General features: G+C 45.6%; 1 protein-coding gene and 1 non-coding gene across 2 annotated transcripts in view; both read right to left on the minus strand.

The window, feature by feature from the left end:
* Window positions 1–21419, minus strand: part of necab2 (N-terminal EF-hand calcium binding protein 2) — a 57490-nt gene that overhangs the window by 29468 nt on the left and 6603 nt on the right. Inside the window, exons 3-5 of the mRNA XM_042340428.1 lie at window positions 10579–10687; window positions 4931–4956; window positions 1228–1325 (exon numbers count right to left, since the gene is read on the minus strand). Of these exons, the coding sequence (XP_042196362.1) occupies window positions 1228–1325; window positions 4931–4956; window positions 10579–10687 (233 nt within the window). The remainder of the gene's footprint in view (window positions 1–1227; window positions 1326–4930; window positions 4957–10578; window positions 10688–21419) is intronic.
* trnas-cga lies at window positions 15037–15109 on the minus strand. Its single transcript has one exon. It is a non-coding gene; the product is annotated as a tRNA-Ser (tRNA).

The following is a 21419-nucleotide window of genomic DNA, read 5'->3' on the forward strand; positions in this document are numbered from 1 at the left end:
GCACCTCACCCAGCCAGGCACCTCACCCAGCCAGGCACCCCTACAGAGCCAGGCACCTCACCCAGCCAGGCACCTCACCCAACCAGGCACCTCACCCAGCCAGACACCCCTACACAGCCAGGCACCTCACCCAGCCAGGCACCTCACCCAGCCAGGCACCGCTACACAGCCAGGCATGTGACACAGTACTGCTCGGAGGCTTTAGAGAACTCGAAGTTCGCTGTAACTGAGCGATTAAACATGAGGATGTCCTGTCGTGTACTGTTATATACAGTATCAGCCTGGGTCAATCACTCTCTCCTCTGGATCAGAAGGTTGTAGGTTCCAGCCCCGTGTTGGGGACTTTGACTTTGTTGTTGTTGTTGTTAACACTCCAGAGCAAGGCTGTGGGAGCACGGCATGGTCGAGGCTCCGTCCATCGGACAAGACATTAAACTGAGAATTTAAAGATCCTGTGACTATTGGAACAAAGAAGGGAGTTTCTCCCAGTTTCCCTGCCAACAACCCTCCAGATAGATCACATTCACTTCATAGCTTATTTGCACACAGTAATCACTGCCCACAAGATTTCCTATGATGGAACCAGTTACCTTTGGGGTATTTCAGTCTACCCTCCTCACACAACAGCCCCAAGAGCTTAGAGCCCAACTAGCCAATCTCCAACCTCTTATTCCATTTTTTCACTCTGCTATTTGGGTTAATTACTGTCTTTTTGAGTGCTGATAAATCATTATTATTAAGATATAAATCAACTTTAAATGCACGAAGCACAGATTCCATCTCTGAGACACATTCAGATTGTTCTTGTTTTCAATAAGATGATGGACGTTAGGGCTGGCACCACACTACCTGTACCTCAGGGGTTAGAGCACTCGCCTCGCAAGCGAGAGGCCTGGGATCGATTCCCGGCAGAGCGAAACCTTGGGCAAGTTTCCTTATTCCACACGCCTGATAATAATCCCTCAAAAGAAAAACAATAATAATTTGGTCATTCAATCTACGACTGTTTGTGGGACACTGCTGTGCGCAACTGATTGCCGCATTTTACCCACAAATATACAGTCTAAATATACAGGTTAGTGATATCACAGGCTAGAGATACAATAAAGCTCCTTCGACAATGTCCATTCAGCACCAATTCCCGCCAGTCTCTACCAGCACAAGCCATTTCTCACCAGTCCTAGCTCCTCCACCAGTCTCTGCCAGGCTTCCCGCCATGCAGCTTACCTTTTTGGTGTAGTCCATGGCGCTGAGGATAGAGAGGTTCAGGGTCTCCAGGGAGGCGAGGACATCTTCATATGATCCCATGTGAGCGGCAAAGTAATCTGCAAACAGTTACTGTGTGTTAGTCCAAGTTTTAAGAGGGAAATAAATTTCTGAAAAGGAGAAATATTAAAAGTGTATTTGTGTGGGGGAGGAGAGAATGGGGCGAGTCAGACAGCTTTTTTAGACAGTGGCACAGGCATGATGGGCTGAATGACCTCCTTATCTGCTTACATTTCTGTGATTCTGGATAATGCCAGACTTTCAGCATTTGCAATAATAATAATCCTTGCATTTGATATATCGCTTTTCACATCTTCGAGGCGTCTCAAAGCGCTTCACAGAATATACTGTAAAGTGAATTGACTGTATATTTTGTGGGCGAAACATGCCGTGGCTTGAGGTGACCAATTTATTATTGTTTTTTTCTTGAGGGATTATTATAAGGCATGTGGAGTAAGGAAACGTCCCAAGGTTTTGCCCTGCCGGGAATCAAACAATCAATCATTTGGACCTTGTTAATTATGGAGCTGGGCATTGCAGTGAGGAGTGCATTGGAATGTTACCAGTAGATGTCAGTAGTGACCTACGCAGATGCACTATCTGTCTCTATTCAGCCCTGCAGCAAATGGCCGGGCGTGGGTTAATACTCCCATCTCCACAGAGAGTGTGAGCTCAGTGTCCACTCAGCCACTCACTCACCCCACTTTTCCAATGGATTTTACCGTTTCATCCAAAACTGTCACAGGAGACACAGGAACAGCCTGCACTTCTAAAGAGCTTTCACATAGGAAGATGTCTCAAAACGCTTCACAGAGACAGTGGGAGCTGGAATCCGAGGAGGGAAGGAAAATGGGGGAATAGGGCTGTACTTTGAAGAGTTTTGAGAACAGGAGAGAAATAAACAAAATGGCAGTCAATCAGAATTCTACATATTGTTATTTTAATAAGCGTCCTGATAGCAAGAATTCCAAGTAAATGTTACATGCACTTACCAATTTCAAAGGCAAACTCACCAGATAACAAACTGAATTAGTCAGCTAAATCAATCAGGAATTCTAAAGTCTGACATCAGACACATCAGTTTGGGGGTTTCTAGGTTAGTTTGGGAGTAGATTAATTTGCTATTTTTGGTGACAACAGAGAGATATAGCTGCAGATAATTAACCAAACAGATGGTTCATCATGGTAAGCATTTAGCATTCTGTGCTGGAAGCACAAGTGATGTGGCCAGCCCTGTCTCTGCTCCCCACTCCTGGCTCTTTATGGCGCTCTCTCAAACTCATGTCCCTCAGTAATAATAATATTCCTTTCATTTTGATATAGTGCCTTATTACATCTTTCAGATATATGAAAGCGCTTCACAGAATATACTGTGAAGTGAAGTGACTGTGTATATTGTGGCCGAAATGCCTCAATGTATTTGTTTCAGCTGCTTGTCCATTTCCCTTCTGAATAAAAGGCAGATGCTGGAAATCTGAAATAAAAACAGAAGTCGCTGGGAACACTCAGCAGGTCAGGCAGCATCTATCTATCAACCGACCTGCAACATTAACTCATTTTCCTTTCTCCATAGATACTGCCTCACCTGCTGAGGGTTCCTAGTGACTTCTGTTTTCATTCCCTTCTGAATGATTCTATTGAGTTCTATTGCGCTAGGCTCAGTAAGTGACAGCGTGATTCAGTCAACAACACTCTCATCTCGGGGTTAGAGCATGTGGGTTTGAGCTGACACTCTAGCACAGTGCCGGAGGAAAGCTGCATTGTCAGAGGTGATGTGCTTCGGATGAGATGTGAAACTGAGCTCTCATCTATTTATTCCGATGTTAAAGATCCAGAGAGACAGAGAGGGAGAGGGAGATGGCAGAGAGGGAATTTCTCTTGGTGTCCTGACCAACAATCTCTGAGATAAAAATTGATCATTCGCTTCATGGCTGTTTGTGGGACATTGTGTGCAAATTGGCTGCTGTGTTTGCCAACAGTCACTACATATGACTACATGCTGTTTGGTTGTGCAGTGTTTTCGGGCATGTTATGAGCCCTGGATCAAATATAAGGATATAAGGATCAAATGTAAGGGAAGGTTCACAGCGATGAGAAAAGGAGACAGTTTGGAGTGTGTACACGCACAGTTATTGCTGCCTGCAGTATTGCCAGACCATATTCCAAGGCTCTAATCGTATAAAATGTGCTGATATCATCAAGCTGCGTGGCCCAGTGCCCAATGTACAGGAGATTGATGGACCACAAGGGATCTGCACCAACTCACTATCTGAGAACGATGGGAAATTGCACAGTTAATGTAATTGGCACAGGAAATATATGGGTCTTTCCCACAAAAGCAGTCAATTACTATTAAAGCTGTGAGAGTGCCTGATAATAACCTTTCCATTTGATGTAGCACCTATAATGTTTATAGGGGGAATGTAAGTGCAGTGACTGTATGTTTTTAGGCAAACTCAGCAGCCTATTTGCACACAGCAATGTCCCACAAGCAGCCATGAAAGTGAGTGACCGATTTTATCTGGGGGTTTGTTGGCCAGGACACCGGGAGGAACTCCCTTCCCTTTTCAAATAGGTGCTGTGGGATCTTTAACGTCCACCTGAACAAGCAGAAGGGACCTTAACATCTCATCTGAAGGACAACAACAACAACATATTTACATTTATATACATTTCATAGCAAGAAGACTTTCCAAGGCGCTGGACAATTGAGGTAAGGGACTGGACAAGGCGAAGGGATTCTGGATGGAGTTCCAGAGAGGTTACACACCTCACTGACTCCCTGTTTTTCAGTGGGTCCACTTTGAGATCATCGGCTCAATTTCCAAACCCTTCTGCTTGCTCCACTCTCCCTATGTAATCCCCTACGTCCCAGTCTGTTCTGCCCACTGTTCTTACTCTGGGTTCAAGTTTGTTCCCAATTCACTTGACTCCATCAATTGAGGCTGACACCTTTTGGAACCCTTCCTCATCTCCCCTGCTCCCACTTATAAGAAGGTTTTAAGGATCCATCCGTTAAGTCGCCTCTAATCTCCAAATCTTGTTTGGGATCACACTCCCATTAGCAAATGCTTTCAATCGTATCCGCCTCCCTGGTTGCTCCCTCCATCTGTGCAGAATCTCAGTGTTTTGTTCCACCCTCATCTCTCCATTAAACCTTCCACTCTGATCAAGTCCGTTTTTGTCATCTCCACCACATCGCTCAGACTCTCCCTCACCCCTTCCCTCTCTGCTTTCAAATCCCTCCTGATGAACCCCCACTTTTGGCCACCTCCATCTCCTTTCCCCATGTCCCTGCAGCTCGGCCTCCACTCAGTCTCTCTGGTGATATATAAGAGCAGATTGCTGCTGTTTATACACAAGTGTTGCTGTGGAAAAGCAAATTGTTTTCCAGATAGAGCGTGTTATTGCAACAGACAGAAAGAAGACAAAATACAAGTCCCCACTCTGCCACCCTCAATCTGCCCCCCCACTCCACCCTATTCTGCAGACACACACTGTGACACACACTAAGACGCATACTGGCACACCCTGACACACACTGTGACACACACTGAGACACATACTAACAAACCCTGACACACACTGTGACACACACTGACAAACACCCTGACACACACTGTCACACACACTGACACACATTCTGCATTAGAGACAGACTCACCGCACAGCTCCTTAGTGTCCACATTACTGTGAGAGAAAGAGAGAAATCATGGTTACTCTGAGATGGTAAAAACAGCCTCAGTCACCACCCCCACTCTGAACCCCACTCTGCCCTCCACACCCTGCCCTCCCGTCTCTAACACCCCCACTGGAGGGGGGAGGTGACCATAAGCACGGTCGAAGAGGAAGGTCTTCAGGCGCAACCTGAAGATAGGGAAGGAGGTGGCAAGGCGGAGGGTTTGGGAAAGAGTTTTCCTAGTTTCGGGGCGTAGTGGCTGAAAATGCGGTCACCAATGGTAGAACGGAGGGCATGAGGGACAAGCAGGAGGCCAGAGCCAGGTGAGGAGGAAGGATCAGAATTGGAAGGAACTAACTTTGCTTTCACACTCAATGTTAACAGTGAGTGAGGAAATGGGGAGGAATTATTTCCACTGGTTGGTGGGTTAGTCACTAGAGGGCACAAGTTTAAGGTAATCACAAAAAAAGCAGAGGTAGAGTTTAGATTGTTTGCACAAAGACTTGTTAGGATGTGGAATGTCTAACCTGGACTGTGGTTGAAGTGGAACATGTGTTTAAGAGGAATTAGAGAAATAATAATAATAATTCCTTCCCACCAAATAATGGGAAAGAAATGGAAGAGCAAATCTGCAAGCAAATTTCAGAAAGATGTAAAACCAATAGAGTAATGATAATGGGGGCCTCAAATTATCCTAACATAGAATGGCAAATCAACAGTACGAAGGACAAAGAGGGGGAAGCATTCCTGAAATGTGTGCAGGATAACTTTCTGGATTAGTATGTATCCAGCCCAACGAGGAAGGGAGCAGTGCTGGTTCTAGTTCTGGGAAATGGGTTGGCAGGGGGCGGGCAGTGGTGTTCCACAAAGATCGGAATTGGGACCACTGTTATTCACAATATACATTAATGATTTGGACTCGGGAATCAGCAGTACAATTTCAAAATTTGCAGACGACACCAAATTTTGTTAATAATAATAATCCTTGCATTTGATATAGCGCTTTTCACGTCGGGAGGACGTCCCAAAGCGCTTCACAGAACACACTGTAAAGTAAATTGACTGTATATTTGTGGGCGAACGTGGCAGCCAATTGCGCACAGCAATGTCCCACAAACAGTCATAGATTGAAAATGACCAATTTATTATTGTTTTGTTTTTTTGGAGGATTATTATTAGGCGTGTGGAGTAAGGAGACTTTCCCGAGGTTTCCCTCTGCCTGGAATTGAACTCAGGTCTCTCAATTGCAAAGCGAGTGCTCTAACAACTGAGCTACAGGACTCCACGAGGAGAATTGCAACAAATTACAGCATTAATAAACTGCAAATGCATTTCAATATAGAAAAGTGTGAGGTGGTACATTTTGGTAGAAGGAATAAGGAGGTCACATACATCCTGGAAAATAAAAACGTAATGGGGTAGAGTAGCAAAGGGATCTAGGGGCACACATACACAATTCACTAAAAGTAGAAACGCAGGTTAATAAGGCCATAAAAAAGGCAAACCAGGCATTGGGGTTCATTTCGAGAGGGATAGAAATGAAAAGCAGGGAAGTTATGGTAAACTTCTATAGAACTTGGTTAGACCACACTATGTGCAGTTCCGGTTCCCATATTATAGAAGGGATATAGAGGCACTGGAGAAGGGGCAAAGGAGATTCACAAGGATGATCCCAGAACTGAGAGGTTAGACCTATCAAGAAAGGCTGAACATACTTGGACTCTTTTCTGTTGAAAAGAGGAGGGTAAGGAGTGACCTGATAGAGGTCTTTAAAATGATGAAAGGTTTTGATAGGGTCGACAAAGGGAAAATGTTTCCACTTGTGGGGGAGACCAAAACCAGGGCCATCAATATAAAATAGTCACAAACAGATCAAATAGGGAAGTTAGAAGAAATTTCTTCACACAGAGAGTAGTGGGAATAAGAACATAAGAACATAAGAATTAGGAGCAGGAGTCGGCCATTCGGCCCCTCGAGCCTGCCCCGCCATTTGATAAGATCATGGCTGATCTTCTGACCCAACTCTAATTACCTGTCCTATCCCCATATCCCCTAATCCCTCTATTTTTAAAAAATCTGTCAGTCTCAACCTTGAATGTGGAACATGCTACCACAAGGAATTGTTCAGGCAAATAGCATAGATTTTTAAAAAACAGAGGGATTAGGGGATACGGGGATAGGGCAGGTAATTAGAGTTAGGTCTGAAGATCAGCCATGATCTTATCGAATGGCGGGGCACAGGCTCGAGGGGCCGAATGGCCGACTCCTGCTCCTAATTCTTATGTTCTTATGTTCTTAGATGTATTTAAGGGAAAGCTGGAGAGGTACATGAGGGAGAAAGGAATAGAAGGTTATGCTTGAAGGCTTAGTTGAGGAAGGGCAGAAGAAATTCATGTGAAGCATAAACTCCGGCACAGACCAGTTTCTGTGCTGTATATTCTAATATATTCTAATGTATTCTAATATAAATGAAGTAGAGCAAGTGGAGTAGGTTTCAGTAGGAGAACATCTGGATAACAGTGATCACTATATCATAAGATTTAGAGTACAACAACAACAATAAGATTACATGTGTATAGCGCCTTTCACGTTGGGAGGACATCCCAAGGCGCTGGACAGTGTTCAGCATTTCAGACCCGAGCTGCGGTCAGGGGGGGAGAAGGGGGAGAAGGGGAAGGGGGAGGCCAATGGCATGGTCGAAGAGGATGGTTTTGAGGCAGCAATTGAAGGAGGCTAAGGAGGGGGCGAGGCGGAGTGACTGGGGAATGGAGTTCCAGAGATTGGGGGCAGAGTGGCTGAAGGCTCTCCCGCCAATGGTGGGGCGGGTGGGTCGGGTAATGTGGAGCAGCCAGAGCCGGCTGAGCGGAGGGAGTGGGCGGGTTGGTAGGGGGTTAGGAGGTCACAGAGGTAGGGTGGGGCGAGGCCATGGAGGGCTTTGTAGGTGAGGACCAGGATCTTGAACTGGATCCTCTGAAGGATAGGGAGCCAATGGAGTCGGGCGAGAATGGGGGAGATGGGGTCATGGAGTTTGGTGCGGGAGAGGACACGGGCTGCAGAGTTCTGGAGTTGGGAAGGCCGACAAGCAGTGAGTTTGCATAGTCGAGCCTGGAGGTGATGAAGGCATGAACAAGAGTTTCAGCGTCTGAGGGGTGAGGTAGTGGTGGAGTCAGGCGATGTTACGGAGGTGAGGGAAGGCAGAGCGGGTCATGGCTTGGATGTGGGGGAGAAAAGACAGTTGAGGGTCGAACAGGACACCCAGGTTCCTGACTGGCTGGTGAGTTGAAGTGTGCAACCATGGAGGTTGATGCTGCCAGAGCCTGAGGTACATAGTACTTCTGGAAAGGGTCAAGGAACCATCAAAGGTGAAAATACTCAACTGGAAGAGGCTAATTTCAGTGAGTTGAAAAGGGATCAGCCAAGGTGGACCAAAAAGAAAGATTTGGTAGTTAGAATGATAAACAATGGGAAGCCTTCAAGGAGGAGATAGTTCGGGGACAGAACAAATACATTCCCACAAAGGGGAAAGGTAGGGCATCCAAACCTCCCTGGATGAATAAAGAAATTGGGATTAAAATAAAACAGAAAAAGGAGGTTTATGATAAATGTCAGGTCCAAAATACAGAAGATAATGAAACAGAATATAGAAAGTGCAGAGGAGAACTGAAAAAGGAAATAAGAGGGAAAAAGAAATTGTATGAGAAAAGATTAGCGGGTAACATAAAAGGGAACCCTAAGGTATTTTATAAGCATATAAAGAATAAAAGATTAGTCAAAGGTCGGGTGGGTCCAATTAGGGACCAAAGAGGAAATCTTCTTGTGGAGGCAGAGGGCACGGCTGACGTACTGAATGAGGACTTTGCATCTGTCTTCACAAAAGAAGAAGATGCAGTCAATGCCACAGTATCGGAGGAGAGGGGAGAGAAATTAGATAAAATGAGAATAAACCGAGAGGAGATACTAAAAAGATACTAAAAAAAACCACAATCTTTCAATCCTTCTTTGACATTGCAGTGGTGCCAGAGGACTGGAGGGTTGAAAACGTTACTCCCCTGTACAAAAAGGGGCAGAAGGATGAACCCGGGAACTACAGGCCAGTCAGCCTAACGTCAGTATTGGGGAACCTTCTAGAGATGATAATCCGGGACAAAATAAATTTTCGCTTAGAAAAATATGGGTTAATAAAGGACAACCAACACAGATTTGTTAAAGGCAAACCATGTCTAACAAACCTGATTGAGTTTCTTGATGAAGTAACGGAGAGGGTGGATGAAGGTAGTGCAGTTGATGTATATGGATATGTATATGATTTATATGGATTTTCAAAAGGCAACAACAACAAAATGACATTTATAGAGCGCCTTTCACGTCGGGAGGACGTCCCAAGGCTCTGAACAGTCAGGTGTCGGGGCCCGAGCATGAGGGAGGGGGGTTGGTGTAGGGGTGAGGGAAGGCAGAGAGGTGGGAGGGAGACCAAAGGCACGGTCGAAGAGAAAGGTCTTGAGACCGACCTTGAAGGAGGCAAGGGAGGAAGCGAGGCCAAGGGACCATGGGATGGAATTCCAGAGTGTAGGGGCAGAGAGGGTGACAGCCCGGCCACCGATGGTAGGGCAGGTTGGAGCCCTGATATGATATGAGGCATTTGATAAAGTTCCACATAAGAGACTTGTAAGCAAAATTGAAGCTCACGGTATTAAAGGGACAGTGGCAGCAGATACAGAACTGTCTGGGAGACAGAAAGCAGAGAGTGGTGGTGAACGGTTGGTTTTCTGACTGGAGGGAAGTGTACAGTGGTGTCCCCCCGGGGTCGGTATTGGGATCACTGTATTTGTGATCTATATAAATGACCTGGACTTGGGTACAGGGAGGACAATTCCCAAGTTTGTAGATGATACTAAGCTGGAAAAGTAGTGAACAGTGAGGAGGATAGTAACAGACTGCAAATGGACATAGACAGACTGGTAACATGGGCAGACACGTGGCAGATGAAGTTTAATGTGAGGAAATGCGAAATGATACATTTTGTGCGGAAGAATGAGGAGAGGCAATATAAGCTGATGGTACAATCTTAAAGGGGGTGAAGGGACAGAGACCTGGGGGTCATGTAAGCAAATATTTGAAGGTGGCAGCACAGGTAGGTAAAGCAATTAAAAAAGCATACGGGATATTAGGCTTTACTAATAGGGTTATAGAAAACAAAGAGTGGGACCAAATACCACAGCCATGAGGGGTGTCTGCCACATTCGCTTGATAATGGTCAGTGTGCATAAGGGGTCCTCAGGCTCTGGAGACAGTGCAGAGCAATGGAATAAGGCTGATCTCAGTGTTAGTGGGATGAAATATAAGGAACACTATGTATATAAACATAATATATTATAAATATATAAAAATAGAAAGAGATAAGGAATGGGATATAAATATATATAATATATAATATATAGATATATAAGAACATAAAGGCTCTTCAGATCCGATATTATTAATTTATGTTATATCATGAGGGGTTTTGATAGTGTAGATAGGGAGAAACTGGCAAGATGGACTGAATGGCTTCTTTCTGTGCTGTAAAATCTATGATTCTATGATTCTATAAGCGGGACAGTGTCTCGGAGCCTGACTGTACCAAGCTCTCTTACTTGGTGTTGTCGGAATCGATGGTGTGGAAGAGTTTTTCCAGCTCCTCCTCGTTGAGCGTCCCATCGGAGAAGAAGGCTCGGAATTCATCCAGGGATAATTTCCCATCATCTGGAACACAGGAGAAAGTGGGAGGAGTCAGGTTTCCGGGTGTTTCAGCCACAACCACCACAAATTGCATTTCTGTAGCAGTTTCCACGCCGCGGAGGGAGGGAGACACACAGCAGTGACACACTCAACACAGCAGGAGACATTCCAGTGACACGGACAGTGATACCCACCACCCCCCACAGTGCCCCCTCCCACAGGGTGGATCACTGAGTGAGGAGAGAGAGAGAGAGTGAGGTTAAACGGTGCTGACCAAAGGCACAGACACAGAGATGTGGGTTTTACAGAGTTCTGAAGCAGGGAGAGATTCTCATTAATCTTGTCACCTCTGAGTTCATGCGATTTAGTTTTGGACAGTTGGGTGTCTGACACACAGAAATCCATCAACCTGCTTAAGAGTATCCAAACCAGACTGAGAGCTCCCACCTACACATGGACTGTGTCTGGAAATGGAATGAGCAACTCTGCCTCTCTCTCTTTCTGAGTGATTGTCTCTCTGTCCCTCTCTCGCTCTCTCTCTTGCTCTATCTCTGTTTCTCGCTCTCTCTATGTCCCCCACCGCCACTCTCTCTCTCTCGTTCTCTCTTTTTCTCTCTCTATGTCCCTCTCTCTCTCTCTCTCTCACTCTCTTTGCTTCTCTCTCTCTGTTCTCTCTCTTTCTCTCTCTCTCATCTTGCACTCTCTCTGTCCCGCTCTCTGTTTCTCTCTCTGTTCTCTCTTGTGTTCGGTCGTTAACAACTCCAAACTGATTTTGCAGAACGTAACAAGAGGTCAGACAGCAGAGAGACAGTCAGTCCTCGTCTGCAGCCTCCTTCCGCACAATGAATCTTACCACCTCAGCTCTCAATACACTACCCCCAGTGCTCAGAGGTCACTGTTGGCCAGGACACTGGGAGAAACTCCTTTCTCTTTTCCGATAATGTCGCAGAACCTTTAAAATCCACCTGGTCAGGCAGACCTCGGTTTGATGGGAAAACTCGCAGATCAGGCAGCACCTATGGAGAAAGGAAAGTGAGTCAATGTTTTGGGTCCATCACGCTTTGTCAGAACCTGCCCCTTGGCCATGGACCCGAAACGTTGACTCACTTTCCTCTCTCCATAGTTGCTGCCTGACCTGCTGAGTGTTCCCAGCGACGTCTGTTTTTGTTTCAAATTTCCAACATCTGCAGTATTTTGCACTCGGTTTAATGTCTCATCTGAAGGACAGCATCTCTGACAATGCAGTGCTCCCCCAACACTGCACTGGAGTGTCAGCCTAGACTGTGAGTCAAAGTCCTAACATGAGGCTTGAACCCTGAACCATCTGACTCAGAAACAAGAGTGCGAGTGACTGAGTCAGGCTGACAACTCAACAAGCTCCTTCTGTGACGCTCAAAGTCAGGAGGTTTGTATCCAGCAACACTGAGATACAATGAAGGTCTCGGTTACAACGAGATTCACAGGAAGGTGGATAGTTCAGTGCTACCTGTTTTTTTGCAGCGAACATCATTTCCTAACTGGCTTTCTGAAGGATGGCTGAGAGCTCGGGCTGAGTTCCTGGCTTATGGTTGGGGAAATTCAGGTGGTGAATAATTTACTGAACGAGTTGTGAGCAGAGACAAGAGCTGACACCGAAGTGCTTCAGGAGAGGCAGCCCGTCATTAACTGCGTTTGATCATTCACTCAACTCCCGTACTTCTGTAACCCCCCAACCAAGACAGCCCTCAACCCCAGATACCGCCAGACCTCTCCTCAACCCCACAGCTTACCCACATGCATTGACTGCAAACACTATGCTGGACTCATTTCAAAAATAAATCATATGAGAGCAGCTGTGCTGTGTTATGCTGGGCTGTGCTGAGCTGGGCTGTGCTTTGCTGGGCTGGGCCCGGCTGTGCTTTGCTGTGCTGGGCTGTGCTGAGCTGGGCTGTGCTGTGCTGTGCTGGGCTGGGCTTTGCTGTGCTGTGCTGTGCTGGGCTGGGCTGGGCTGTGCTGGGCTGTGCTGTGCTGGCTGGCTTGCTGGCTGGGCTGGGCTGGGCTGTGCTGTGCTGGGGCTGTTGCTGTGCTGGGCTGTGCTGGCTGGCTGCTGTGCTGTGCTGGGCTGGGCTGGGGCTGTGCTGGGCTGGGCTGTGCTGTGCTGGGCTGTGCTGTGCTGTGCTGTGCTGGGCTGGGCTTTGCTGTGCTGTGCTGTGCTGTGCTTTGCTGGGCTGGGCTGTGCTGGGCTGGGCTGTGCTTTGCTGGGCTGTGCTGTGTTTTGCTGAGCTGTGCTGGGCTGTGTTTTGCTGTGCTGTGCTGGGCTGTGGGAATCAATCATATCAATGAGCAAAATGAAGCCACTCTGTTGAGGGGCTGAGAAACAGGGGTTCGGGCGAGTGACACAAGGTTCATGACGTGCAATCAACGAGGCCTGAAGTGTCAGCAATGGAGCAGGGAGCATGAGCAGCCATCAGCGAGCGGGCAGCCTGATGGGCAGGTAACCGAGCGAGGGGTTCATCAAGGAAGGCGCGGCCAGTGGGGTTGGAACCATTCACGCTTCAACAATCAGAGGATGGGAGGTCGTCTCAAAGCGCTTCACGGGATTTACTGTAAAGTGCGGTGTATTTGTAAGTGAATGTGGCAGACAATTTGCACCAGAATGTACCATAAACAGCCATTCGTGCATTCCTCCATACATCGCATTTTGCCGTGTGTTGCTCTAAGCCGGTAATAATACTTATAATAATAATCTTTGCATTTAATGTAGTGTAGTGACTGTGTGTTTTGTGGGCGAAACAAGGCGGTCACTGCAGACAGTGTCTGCTCTAGTCAGGGTGTTTACCGAGGGTTGCCTGTGTGTTTCTCAAATTAATTCGCACAGTTTGTTTATTTCTGAGCTGGCATTACATTATGTGAGAGAATAATGTAACAGCTGACAGTGGGCGTGTGGCCAAGAAAATTTATGCGAAGGGAATTCCTGGCAGCAGAAAATAACTAAGATCAGATAGCCTAGCCTGGAGGAGCCGACATAACACAGAGAAAACCTGAGGTCTCCGAAATGTAGCTACAGGCAACACCCGGGACTCGTTTCAGTATATCTTCTTGTCAGCTTTGCGCAGTCCCAAACACTCTCACAGCTCACATTCAAACCCGACCTTGGGGTCTTTGAGCTCACAGTCTAGACTGGCACTCCAGTATGGTGCTGGGGGTAGCATTGCATTGTTATTGGAGCTATCCTGTGGATAAGATGCTAAATCAAGGTCCCCATCGCCTCTGTTTATCCAGCAGTAAGAAACCCAGTTATTGGTCTATTGGTGGATCGCTTTTCTGGGGGTAATAATCCCTTCAAAAAATATATAAATTTTGTTCACTCAATCCACAACTGTTATGCACAATTAATTGGCTGCCATGTTTCGCCCACAAAATATACAGTCATATTACAGTATATTCACATTACAGTATATTCTGTGAAGCGGTTTGAGATGTCTTCAAGACATGATAAGGCGCTATACCAAATGCAAAGATTATTATTTTATTTTCAGATGGACATTAAAAATCTCATGGCGTTTTGAAAAAGAGAAAGAAATTGACCTGGCTGACAATCCTCCAGATAAAATTGTTCACTCACTTCATGGCTGTTTGTAGGACTTACTGTGTGCAAATTAGCTGTCACATTTGCTCACCAAATACTCACTTTACAGTAACTCCAGTGTAGGGCTTTGAGATGTTTTGATGTTACGGACACTGTATATAAATACAAGTTTCAATCGTTTCTTTCAGTGTTACAGGAGTGTAAATTCTTTCATAACTTTAAAGGGGGGAGATGATCAAATGGATGAAAATTAACTCACTCTCCAAATAATCGGGCAATCACATTACTCGTTACTCTCTGCGTACAGAAATACTTCCTGGTGTCTGTCTTTAATTTAGCCCTCGTGCCCCTAAATAATAATATAATAATAATCCTTGCATTTGATATAGCACCTTATCACGTTGTTGAGACGTCTCAAGGTGCTTCACAGGATATACTATAAAGTGGATTGACTGCATTTTGTTGGTAAATGTCCCCTGTATTCCTGTTGTGTTGGTGTATCTGAGACTACTGTTTTGGCTTTGCTTCATTTGATATAGCGCCTTATCACATTTTTTAGATGTCTCAAAGCGCTTCACAGGATACACTGTAAAGTGTAGTGACTGTGTGTCTTGTGGGCGAAATGCGGCAGCCAATTTGCACACAGCAGCGTTCCACAAACAGTTGTGGTTTGAAGTGACCAACTTATTATTTTTTAAGGAATTACTATCCTTGGAAAAGTGATCTGCCAATTGACTAACAACCGGATTCTTACTTACTGCTGGGTAAATAGAGGCATGTGGAGTAAGGAAACTTGCCCAACGTTTTGCCCTGCCCGGGAATCGAACCCAAGTCTCTCGCTGTCGAGGCGAGTGCTCTAACCACTGAGCTACAGGACTTCACGTCTTAAAGTTAAGTGTCTTAAACACCTCCATAAGATTCTGTCTGAGACGTCTCTTTTCACTTGTTGTTCCTCTTCGCCCATTTATCGAATAATCAGCCTCGTGGCTCTCCTCTGTGCTGCCTCCAGGCTTTGGCAGCCCACCTTATATCTCAGCATCCAGACCAGTCCACAGAACCCCTAACTTGGTATGAACCAGAGGCTGAGCTCCTGAATAGACCTTGTAGAATAAACATCATACAGCTTCTTGGAATGAATAATTCAAATGAAACCCTCTCCCATATATTGAAAGAACCAACATATCGGGAGCTCACGGGAGTGAGTCACTAAAGGCCACTATCGATCCATAAGGTGTCTCAACAAGTAATTGGCTTATAAATAACTTAGCCTGTGTGCGGCTCGGTGAACCTGGGCTAGAGCAAAGCAATGTGTTGCCCTCAAGCCTCAGAGGCTGGCAGAGGTTCCTAGCTTCCAGTGCTGCCTGGTTTTCGCTCACACACTCTAACATTGCCACAGCCACCAATACCACAGCAAGCAAGCAATTCCCAATGCTACGCAGCCTCTCAGAGAAAAGAATGAGTTTAATCCACACTGCTGTATATAGTGCCTATCGTATTATAAATAAATAATAATCCTTGTGCCTTATCACACCTTCAAGCTCTTCACAGAATACACTGTAAAGTTAATTCACTGTATGTTTTGTGGGCGAAAAGAGGACATCCCAAGGTGCTGAGATATTCTCTATAATATAATCAGGGGCTGCTATTCTCTATAATGCTAGGCAGACCCAGACGTGTTGCCAGTCAGTGTGCCAGTCAACCCCCTCACCCTGTCTGCATTCTCTGTGCCAGCTCACACAGGACAGACACCCAGCTCTGGAGGAGAGAAAGGTGAGGGTTTGGGCACCACGTGAAGCAAAGAGCTGGGAATAATGGGTTAACAGTCACCGCCTGCTCCTCTGGGGAGATGGACACAGCACAGGCTCGGGTTCCTATTAACTAAAGCCATTTATAATCTGCTCTTCCTACAGACACAAGCAGAGTCCTCTGTTTCCACGGCAACACCCATCGGAGAGGATGGTGTTGGACTGTGGCTGGCAGGACGCAGGATGTTACAACAGAGAAACAGAGAAACAGGGGCGGTGGGATGGGGTGGAGTGGGGGCTGGGGGGGATCTCAGTGTAGTGAGCATCCATTAACAAAAAGCCCTGTGTGGTGGTGAGCTGGTTGTGGTTGCCCTAGGAAATTAGAGCCTGGTGATATTTGGAGAGTGAAGTTTTAAGTTCTGAGTGTTTCCACATTAAATATTAAAAAACAATTTCTGAATAATTGAGAAAGATGCAGCGAGTGCAAGCACTCGGCCCAGCCGCTGACTGCTCCTTCTTGGATGTCTCCGCTCTCCTCCTCCTCACAGGCACATCTCCAGCCTGTCTACAGCCTCGTGTTTTAGGCACTCAACTCATACCCTGAAATCTAAATGGCAGCCCCCAGTGTACAGGGGTATGGAGGGGAGGAAGGCAGGTTAATGGGATGGAATGGACTGTTGTTCAAAAGAGCAGCAGAGACACAATGGGCCAAATGACCTAATTCTTTTGCTGTAGCATTGTGTACTTCTATAGATGAAATGCTTGGAAATGGAATACCTTCGACAGGACTTGCAAGGACTGGGGACATGGATTCTTCCCATTCAGCTCCCAGTAACCCCCCAAGCCAAAGCCTAAAGGGTAGGGTGGTCCTAGCTAGACAAGTGTCAGAAAACTTGCCAGACATTGGCTGATTAAATTCCAGCACTTGCTCCAACACACACTTTATCCTCTGAGTCTTGAGTCTCATCAACCTGCGTCTAATATTGCGCAGGGAGCGTTTCCCTGGGCAGAGAGTGGGCATTGCACACCAAACAAACAAAAAGGTCCATGCTTTTGTGTAACTCTCAGTATTCGGGTTTGGAGCATAGACATGGGTTTGCACACCTGTCAGACACGTGGGTGACCAGAAAAAGCCCATCTCCATATCTGAGATTTAAAGATAAGCACAGACGCTTAATGATGACTTATCTCAACTCCTTCCTAATTAACACCTTCTCTAGGAAGCAAATTCATGCAAAATACACCCACATTCTCTTTCAAGATCACAATTTACAATTTTAAAACCGCCTTTTATTTGAAACGTAACCTGACTGAATAATAATAATAATCCTTGCATTTGATAGAGCCTTTTCACGTCTTCAACACGTCTCAAAGCGCTTCAGAGCCAATTGGGCACAAACAGTCGTGGATTGAGTGACCAAATTATTTTTTTAATTTTTGAAGGGAATACTACCCCCAGAAATGTGATCCGACAATCGACTAACAACCAGGTTCCTACTTACTGCTAGGTAAACAGAGGTGTGTGGAATAAGGAAACTTGCCCAGCATTTCACCCTGCCTATGAATAGGAGCTAATGGCTCTTGAACAGAGAACCCAGCAGCGTGCGGAGGATACTGAGTGAGTTGGAAGGGAATCAGGATGTAGCATTAGAGAGGAGAAACAAGCTACATTGAGGGCTGGGAGAGACAAACAGCAATGTGATAAGGAGTAATAATAATAATCTTTGAATAATCCTTGAATTTGATAGAGCACTTTTCACGTCTTCTAGACATCTCAAAGCGCTTCACAGAATATAGTGTAAAGTGAATTAACTTGTGGACGAAATGTGGCAGCCAATTGCGCACAGCAGTGTCCCACAAACAGTTGTGGATTGAAGTGACCAAATTATTTTATTTGTTTTTCCTGAGGGATTATTATCAGGCGTGTGGAATATTCAGAATCCAGAAAAAGGAGGGATTAGACAGGGGAGAAACGCAGAACAGACTCAGTCGGTCTTGGAGTGCAAGTGCGTAAAAATAAGGTCGGTGAGCTGCAGGCACAAGTTGCACATAGTGTTATGATGTAGTGGCAATAACGGAGACCTGGCTCAAACAAGGGCAGGAATGGGAGCTGAATATCCCGGCTACAATTATTCAGGAGGGATAGGGAGGGGGAAAGGGGGGGTGGGGGATGGTGGCAATATTGATTAAAGACACGGTTACTGCCCTGGAAAGGGACGATGTGCTCGAGGGTCCAAAACAGAATCTATTTGGTTAGAGCTAAGTTGCAGAAAAGGAGCTGTTACTCTGTTAAGTGTACACTATAGACCATAAATAGTGGAAGGAGAGACGAGGAAATCTGCAGCAGATTTCAGAAAGATGCAAAACCAATAGAGTAGTGATAATGGGGGACTTCAATTATCCTAATATAGTCCGGCAAAATAACAGTGTAAAGGGCAAGGAGGGGGAAGGATTCCTAAAATGTGTGCAGGAGAACTTTCTGGATCAGTTTGTTTCCAGCCCAACGAGGAAGGAAGCAGTGCTGGATCTCGTTCTGGGAATGAAGTGGGCAAGTGGAGCAGGTTTCAGGAGAGCATCTGGACAACAGTGATCACAACATCATTAGGTTTAGAGAACTTATGGAAAGGGACAAGGAACCATCAAAGGTGAAGATACTCAACTGGAAGAGGTTCATTTCAGTGAATTAAAAAGGGACTTAACCAAGGTGGACTGGAAAGAAAAATTGGCAGATAAAATATTAGCATGAGCAATGGGAAGCCTTCAAGGAGGAGATAGTTCGGGGACAGAACAAATACATTCCCACAAAGGGGAAAGGTAGGGCATCCAAACCTCCCTGGATGAGTAAGGAAATTGGGATTAAAATAAAACAAAAAGGGAGGTTTATGATAAATGTCAGGTCCAAAATACAGAAGATAATAAAATAGAATAAAGAAAGTAGCGAGGAGAACTGAGAAAGGAAATGAGAGGGGCAAAGAGATTGTATGAGAAAAGATTAGCGGGAACATAAAAGGAAACTCTAAGCATATAAAAATAAAAGGTTAGTTAAAGGTCAGGTGGGGCCAATTAGGGACCAAAGAGGAAATCTTCTTGTGGAGGCAGAGGCTGACGTACTGAATGAGGACTTTGCATCTGTCTTCACAAAAGAAGAGGATGGAACCAATGTCACAGTATCGGAGGAGAGGGGAGAGAAATTGGATAAGAATAAACCGAGAGGAGATACTAAAAAGGTTGTCGGTGCTCAAGGTAGATAAGTCACCCGGTCCAGATGGGATGCACCCTAGGTTACTGAGGGAAGTAAGGGTGGAAATAATGGAGGCTCCGGCCACAATCTTTCAATCCTCCTTGGACACCGCGGTGGTGCCAGAGGACTGGAGAGTTGCAAATGTTACTCCCCTGTACAAAAAGGGCAGAAGGATGAACCCAGGAACTACAGGCCAGTCGGCCTAACGTCAGTAGTGGGGAAACTTCTCGAGATTATAATCCGGGACAGAATGCATTTTCACTTAGAAAAATATGTGTTAATAAAGGACAGCCATCACGGGTTTGTTAAAGGCAAATCATGTCTAACAAACCTGACAGAGGTTTTTGATGAAGTAACGGAGAGAGTGGATGAAGATAGTGCAGTTGATGTCGTTTATATGGATTTTCAAAAGGCTTTTGATAAAATACCACATAAGAGACTTGTAGCAAAATAGAAGCCCCGGTATTAAAGGGACAGTGTCAGCGGATACAGAACTGTCTGAGAGACAGAGAGCAGAGAGTGGTGGTGAACGGTTGTCGTTCTGACTGGAGGGAAGTGTACAGTGATGTCGGTATTGGGACCACTGCTGTTTGTGATCTATATAAATGACCTGGACTCGGGTACAGGGAGGACAATTCCCAAGTTTGCAGATGATACTAAGCTGGAAAAGTAATAAACAGTGAGGAGGATAGTAACAGACTGCAAGAGGACATAGACAGACTGGTAACATGGGCAGACACGGGGCAGATGAAGTCTAATGTGGAGAAATGCAAAGTGATGCATTTTGTGAGGAAGAATGAGGAGAGGCAATATAAGCTGATGGTACAGTCTTAAAGGGGGTGAAGGAACAGAGAGACCTGAGGGTTCATATCAGTAAATCTTTGAAGGTGGCCGGACAGGCAGATACAGCTGTTAAAAGAGCATATGGGACACTGGGCTTTATAAATAGGGGCACAGAGTACACAAGTCAGGAAGTTATGATGAACATTTATATAAAACACTGGTTAGGCCTCAGCGAGAGACTGTGTTCAGTTCTGGGCCCCACACTTTAGGAAGGATGTCAAGGCATTGGAGAGGGTGCAAAGGAGATGGACCAGGATAATAATAATCCTTGCATTTGATATAGCGCTTTTCACGTCGGGAGGACGTCCCAAAGCGCTTCACAGAATATACTGTAAAGTGAATTGACTGTATATTTGTGGGCGAACGCGGCAGCCAATTTCGCACAGCAATGTCCCACAAACAGTCGTGGATTGAAAATGACCAATTTTATTATTGTTTTTGGTTTTGGAGGGATTATTATTAGGCTCTGTGTGGAGTAAGGAAACTTGCCCAAGGTTTCGCCCTGCCTGGAATGGATGGTACCAGAAATGAGGGACCTTAGTGATCAGGAGAGGTAGAGAAGCGAGGATTATTCTCACTGGAGCAGAGAAGGTTAAGAGACTTAATAGAACTTTTCAAAATTATGAGAGAATTCGATAGGGTGAACAGGAGAAACTATTCCCACTGGCGGTGGGTTGGGAGTCCTGTAGCTCAGTGGTTAGAGCACTCGCTTTGCAAGCGAGAGACCTGAGCTCAATCCCAGGCAGAGGGCGAAACCTTGGGCAAGTTTCCTTACTCCACACAGAGCCTAATAATAATCCCTCCAAAACCAAAAACAATAATAAATTGGTCATTTTCGATCCACGACTGTTTGTGGGACATTGCTGTATGCAATTGGCTGCCGCGTTCGCCCACAAATATATACAGTCAATTCACTTTACAGTGTGTTCTGTGAAGCGCTTTGGGACGTCCTCCCGACGTGAAAAGCGCGATATCAAATGCAAGGATTATTATTATTATTATTATTATTATTGTTGGTAACGGGTGAGTGGGGTTGATCAGGGCTATGGGGAGAGAGCCGGGGAGTGGGGTTGATTTGGAAGCTCGTTTCAAAGAGCCGGGACAGACACAATGGGCCGAATAGCCTCCCTCTGTGCTGTATAATTCTATAAAGGTACAGTAACTGCGCATTGTGGATGTGAATTCTGCCACTGGTAATTCTGTTACTGCCTGAAAACACTCTGTTTAATTAGTTGAGTGCAATAATGTACTTGAGCTATCCATTGCCAGCCTGAAGCTTTCCTACTTTGATGCCTTATTATGGACTCAGAAGGTTTACATTTATTTTCACCCACGAAATACACAGTCAAACCACTTTAC

The sequence above is a fragment of the Callorhinchus milii genome, unplaced genomic scaffold (genome assembly GCF_018977255.1).
Source record: "Callorhinchus milii isolate IMCB2004 unplaced genomic scaffold, IMCB_Cmil_1.0 Scaffold14, whole genome shotgun sequence".
Classification (NCBI taxonomy): Eukaryota; Metazoa; Chordata; class Chondrichthyes; order Chimaeriformes; family Callorhinchidae; genus Callorhinchus; species Callorhinchus milii.